Source organism: Aythya fuligula, chromosome 1 (assembly GCF_009819795.1).
Source record: "Aythya fuligula isolate bAytFul2 chromosome 1, bAytFul2.pri, whole genome shotgun sequence".
NCBI lineage: Eukaryota > Metazoa > Chordata > Aves > Anseriformes > Anatidae > Aythya > Aythya fuligula.
Window position 1 is genome coordinate 52,486,749 of NC_045559.1, and position 6,000 is coordinate 52,492,748.

General features: G+C 48.4%; 1 protein-coding gene across 5 annotated transcripts in view; it reads right to left on the reverse strand.

Annotated features, from left to right (window-relative positions):
• TMTC2 (transmembrane O-mannosyltransferase targeting cadherins 2) overlaps positions 1 to 4,929 on the reverse strand; it is a 419,977-nt gene extending 415,048 nt beyond the window's left edge. For all 5 annotated transcript variants that reach the window (XM_032182578.1, XM_032182587.1, XM_032182560.1 and 2 more), the window contains exon 1: positions 4,826 to 4,929. In XM_032182578.1, coding sequence (XP_032038469.1) covers positions 4,826 to 4,908 — 83 coding nt within the window. In that variant the 5' untranslated portion in view covers positions 4,909 to 4,929. The remainder of the gene's footprint in view (positions 1 to 4,825) is intronic.
• Positions 4,930 to 6,000: the final 1,071 nt, after the last annotated feature.

The window sequence follows — 6,000 nt, forward strand, 5'->3', positions numbered from 1 at the left end:
AGTTTAAAAATTATTATATATAAAAAAAAGACAGTTGATCCAAGTGATATATCAAGCCTTTAAAATAATTCAAAAACAAAACCTATTAAAATCTAACCATAAGAATTGGCCCAAGAAACAGATTCGGTTTTACATAAGTAACAATGAGAATAAGCATCTTTCTCTTAAAATTTAGTCTGTTTTTCCAATTTGGAGCAACTTTCACCACAGGTTGCCAACAGGCTCACATCTACAGCTTAAACATCAAATATTTCAGCTAAAGAAAGAAATTCCATAAACAAACAGCAAAGCCTGCTTCAGACAACTTCACAGAAAAAAAAATAATCTTAGCAGCCAACAAGGAAAAGGCAAACTTCCAGATGAGGAAGGCAAAGGAGCTCTAATTCAGCGTTCTTGCAGCTATCAGATGGTTAACAAATTGAGATGAGAGACTTCTGTGCCTTTTGAGCAACTTTCACTCTGGCAAACTTAAAGGATTCAGAAGTGCAGCTGGAATACATATGGGAAATGCAAGAGAAAGTGGATCATTTGAATTTGTAACTCCATTGTGCGCTGGAAGAACTTCCTGCAGATGAGATGCATCCCGCCAGTGACGCAGGGAGACTCTCCATCTGCTAACGGTAATGAATTTATTCTCTAAACCACCTACCAAAAGTGACACAGTTTATGTTAGTGATATATATGCAACAGAAATCTTAAAATAAAGCCTGCAAGGACAATTTCTTTTTTGCTTCCAAAAATCCCTATACTAGAGCATCTCCACTGGAGGAAAAAAAAAAAAATTATTTTGATGAAACAGATTTCACATTCTGATTAAGGTGTTTCATTCAACACAAATTTTTTATGCATAAATGTTTTTTAAAGTTAAAGCCAAATATACTTTTAGATGATGTTTAGCGTTTAAAATAGAACAGGTATCACAGTAATAGAACATTATCATGCCAGCTTCATCCCATTAGACAGTCAATTACTGGTTTGCTTGGTTGGTCCTCAACTACAATAGCTGAAAACCATGTTGCTTCAGTTACTCAGGCATCTTTGCTGCATTACGTTTTGCTTTATCAGCACATACAAGGCCATGTTTCATATGCAAATTATCTTAAGGGTCACTTTAAATTAGCACATTTAAGAGAGTAAAGGAGGGACAATGGGAAAATGCTGCAGAGAAATTGTGAATGTCTTCTTCCCATTTTTACTGACCACCAGCCTCACTATTGAAACTGAAGAGACTGCAGTCACCTGAGAACTGGATCTATTGCAAGCTGCTGGAGATAACACACTTGGTGCTGAGAAATGGAGAGGAGATGACAAAAAGGAGCCACAAAAATCACAAATGTAAATTAATAATCAAATATACACATACAACGTGGAAACAGATGGCAAGTAATTTTCCCCAGTGTACTTACACTTGTACTTCTAGAGCCTGTATTTGGGTCACTTGCTAGATTAATTCTCATGTGTCAGACCCAACAGAGGTACTGTGCAATGGGCACAGCCTCAGCCTATTTTTAAATTATGCTCGTTTGACGCTACACTGTGAAGGCATTCATTAGAATTTCTTCAATGCAGCTTGTAATACTGCCCCGCAACTTTGAAACCAGGCTGCCTGATGTCATTTCTACCATCAGCAAGACTGCCCCGTTCAGGCCTACTGAACACAGCACAAGCTACAGAAATCTGGTCAGTGCTACCACATCTCATGGAGGCATCCAACACAGAGGCAGACAAGCCTGACAAAACTGGTGCTCTGGAAAATATATACAGCAGGCCACAGAGAAAATACACCACTGGAGGTTATAGATTCTTCCTAACACCCTCCTTAAACTATGCCTTTCTTCTCATGTTTAGGAGTACAAAGGAATACCTCAACGGATGAGTTGCTTTTGACGTGTGCGCTGTAGCAGCAGCATATGACCCCAGGATACTTGGAGCACTAAATCTTCCACACCTCAGCTACAAACTGACAGGGACCTGTCTTACTTAGCACGGGTCACGCGAAGGACCACGGTCTCAACGCGAGGCACCCGCAGGTCAAACTGTCTGCTTTAGGGTGGGCTTACATGGCAAAGGAAAATAATGATACCAGGGTGTCAGACTAATTGCAGCCACAAGTTTCCCTCCTGTAATACTGGTAGACATTAGCATGAAACAAGGACTGTATGTGCAGTGACTAGAGATTAGCCCCCCCTTAATCTGGCAGGAATCTGGATTTAACTCAGCGCAACAATGAAGATCTTCAACACTTCCATAGAAATCAAAATTGCATTTCTCGCTACCCCTCCTTATTGTTTCCAAAATGATTTTGCTCAGCAATAAATAAAGCTTTATTAGCATGCCATGTGAGCTCACTGTGGCATTAGTCGAACATCAAAATATTTCCACCCCCTCTTCCCATATTCATCTCTTCTAAAACAAATATGCAAAAAGAGAATGGGAAATATATTAGTTCCTAAATTAACAAGGAGGTTGGTGGAAGAGGATTCTCTCCCCCCAATAATCTACACACATAACTAGGAAATATCACAGCTGTCTGCGAAAATTGCAGCAGCAGAGAACAGGGTGACAAAAGCTTGTTTTCTAGGTTCACAGAGGAAAAAAAAAAAAAGGCATTGTTTCTTCTTTATCCTAGCTCTCAGATTTAGAAGCTGTCACTTTAATTCAAAATAATCAATTGACATATTGATTATAAAGATCATGTTTACACTGATTACACTCATGCCACATCTCTCTCCAGCTGAGTTAGGTAGACTCATGATGAAAAGTGAGAATGTGTACTTTTTTTTTTTTTTAAACTCAACTTCCTCAGAGCTTAAATTCAATTTTAGCTTAATTGGGTGAAGGGTAGGAAATAAAATATTGAATCCTTTGATATAAAGTCATAAACCCCAGACTACAAGCAAGCTTGTTATATCACTGTCCATACAGTCTTTGGTTTGGTGCTGTGCAGCCGCTAAAATATTAAGTTTTACCATTGGGAAATTGATTTTGTTATAAGAAGTTTTTACGATGCCACTTAATCTTAACCAACCTACATTAAAAAAATATACAGAACGCAATTACAGAAACCCTTTATATAGTAAGCTTGATCACTATATTAAAAAAAAAAAAAAAAAAAAGAACAGCCTGATGTAATTTCAATATAATGGCAATGGAAGCAGAAAAAGCTGTAGCAATATGCTGCCCTCCTGAAACAAAGATTGCAGGTTCCTAGCTTAAATGCACAATCTTGATTCACTTAAAGTTAGTAGCATGATCCATCTCCCACATGGAGGGCTGTGTCCTGCAGCTCCAGCATCGACCTCCTTTTCTAGCGTTACGTTTCAAGTAGGCTCCTGCAGGGCAGCGAGATTCTGTGATTACAGTTAAAAGAATACTTTAGGTCTGAGAGCCTTGCCTCTTTGAATAGATAACCATTTCTAGTTCAACAATTACCAGCATGCAACAGCCATTTCTGCCTTTCCCCTTCCAGGGCTGCAGTTGAAAGGCATCCTAATTAGATGACCCCGCATACAGAATTGCCATTAATTGGCTTTTAGAGCACTCTAGTGAATACCTAAATCTTAGTTACAATGAGAAGTACTTTCTTTAGTTAGAAGGTAAACATACCAACACTGCCGTGTTTTGGAACACCTCTTAAATAGCGTGGGATTAATATTAGGAAGACAGCGCATTATTACCTTTTCCACCCGTTCCTTGATGACACTCATGCATCCCCACTTCCCAACCGTGTTAAAGCACACTCAGGCAAGATCAAGAGTAACCCTGACCTCCACATCAATAACATCAGGTAGTATTTCAAACTGCCTTCCATCCCCAGCCAATCTGAACTGGCCTGCAGGACAGGCTTGTAAGCACGTCCTTAAACAACCCAGTTTTGCCTAAATATTGCAACATATGCCACTTGGGTTTACGTAAATATTCCACAACTCCTGCAGCTCTTAACTAAAACAAGCGGGTCTGAAACAGTGTCAGTGTGTCAAAATATTCACTGCTTTCTATTGATCCAACTCAGACCTCGCCTGTCAGAGTAACAGTTGATTTTTTTTTCTTTTACCATTCATGAATGAAGTTTTAAGTTGCAGGTTAAGTTTAAGGCAGATTTAAACAATAAAAACCCTCATCCGTAACTGGAAGGCTCACACGAGCCTACAACACTTCGCTTCACGGGACTTCAGGTTCATACCAGCGACCTGCAGGACCAAAACCAGAGGTGCCAGGACCTGCAGGGGACATGGTGCCCAGCACCCACCCGAGCACGGGGGGCTTTGTGGCCACAGCCCTAGTGCAGGATGATGCTGGAACAGAGCGAGGCCCTAGCGCAGCAGGTGCAGCACCCCACACCACGGCGGGACAGGATGGGGAGACCCCCGAGGTGGCAACCCGCGGGCTGCAGGCAGGTGCTTGGGATTTTTCATTTTGCCTCGGACCGAGGCAGAAGCCCAGCCAAGGATGCAGCTGACCCCTTCCCACCCTCGGGGACAGCTCGGGCCCCGAGCAGCACCACCCGCCGACCGGGGGCTGCGGGACCCGGCGCGGAGCTGTCAGAGCAGCCCCGTGCTGGCCTCTGGGGGGGTTCAGGCCGGCGGCGGGCGAAGCGCCCCAGCACGGTCAGTAACTTCACCCACCCGCGCCGCTCTCCCCGGTACGTGTTAATTACGCACCCGTTTTAATCGCGCCCGGATTAAGCCGCGAAGCGGGGTTTCCCCCGGGAGCTACCGGCCGGGGTGGGGGGCACAGACACCCGCCCGACGGCGGCGGCTCCCGGGGGGCTGGGGGCAGGTGGGCAGCCCCCTCCTTCCCTCCATCCCTCCCCCGTGTCCCCTACCTGTCGTCGTAGCAGAAGTCTGCGCCCAGCGTGTTGAGGTACAGGGCGAGCCCCAGGGCGCCGCTCACCAACTCCGCGACCATCTCTCCGCCCGCCGCCGCCGCCGCCGCGCTCGCACCGGGGCAGCCCCCCCGGCACCGACCCCGCCGCCGCCGCCGCCCCCCGGCTCCGCGCTCCAACGGCGGCCGCAGCCCGGCGGCGTCCCCCCGCCGCTCCCTACCCCATGGCAGCGGGCACAGCCCAGCACCAGGGCGCGGCGGCAGCCGCCCCCCCCTCAGCACGGCCCCGGCCCGCGCCCCCTCGCAGCCGAGCCGGGCGCCGCCGCCGAGGCTCTGGGAGCGCCCGCGTGGGGCGCCCCGGGCTCCCAGCGCGCCTGCGTGCGGGGCCGCCCCCCGGCCGCCCCCCGCCCCGCCCCGGCCCGCCCCGCCCCGCCGGGGGCTGCCCGCTGCCGCCGCAGCGCTCCCGAACGGGTGTTGGGGCCGCTCCTCCGTACCCCGGCCCCGCTTCCCCACTCTCTCCGCGTCTTCTTCTTAGCCTTTGTCTTTTTCTTCTCCTTTTCCTTGGCGCTGTTCTCCTTGCTTTTCCCATTGCTCTTTTCCTCTTGTGTTGTTTTTTTCTTTTTAATTTCATTTTTTTCCTCTTTTTTTTTTTTTTTTTTTTTTTGCCCCTTTTCTTCCTTTTTACTCCTCCCCCCAAGCCCACATCGTTAGCAGGAAAGCCAGGACCCACATCGCGGGATGCCGTGGCAGAGCAGGGGGCTCCGCACTCCCGCTTGCCCCGAGCCTCCCGCTCTCCCGCCGTGATGGTGACAGGACGTCCACCCGCGGGGGTTCCCGCTGGGCAAACCGAAAGCAAAGCACCGAAACTTGGCAGGGAAGCGAGCGCAGCCCGAGGCGAGCGGCGCCGCAAGCCGGGCTCCCCGCAAGCAGGCGGGCGGCGGGGCCGTGCCTGCGCCCCGGGCACGGAGGGCGCAGCCTGAGGAGGGTCGGGAAAGGGCCCGTGTGGGGACCCGGCTGCGGGAATAACGCCCTGAAACCGTTCTCGGTAATTCGGGGGGTGCGCAGGCACGAAGTTACGGAAGGGGTTCGGGTCCGTCAAGCTGCTTGTTTCCTTTTTTCGAGAGTTTTTTAAGTCTCGCCTCCGCTTTGTGCCAGCCAGGCGTTTCTATAACCGTT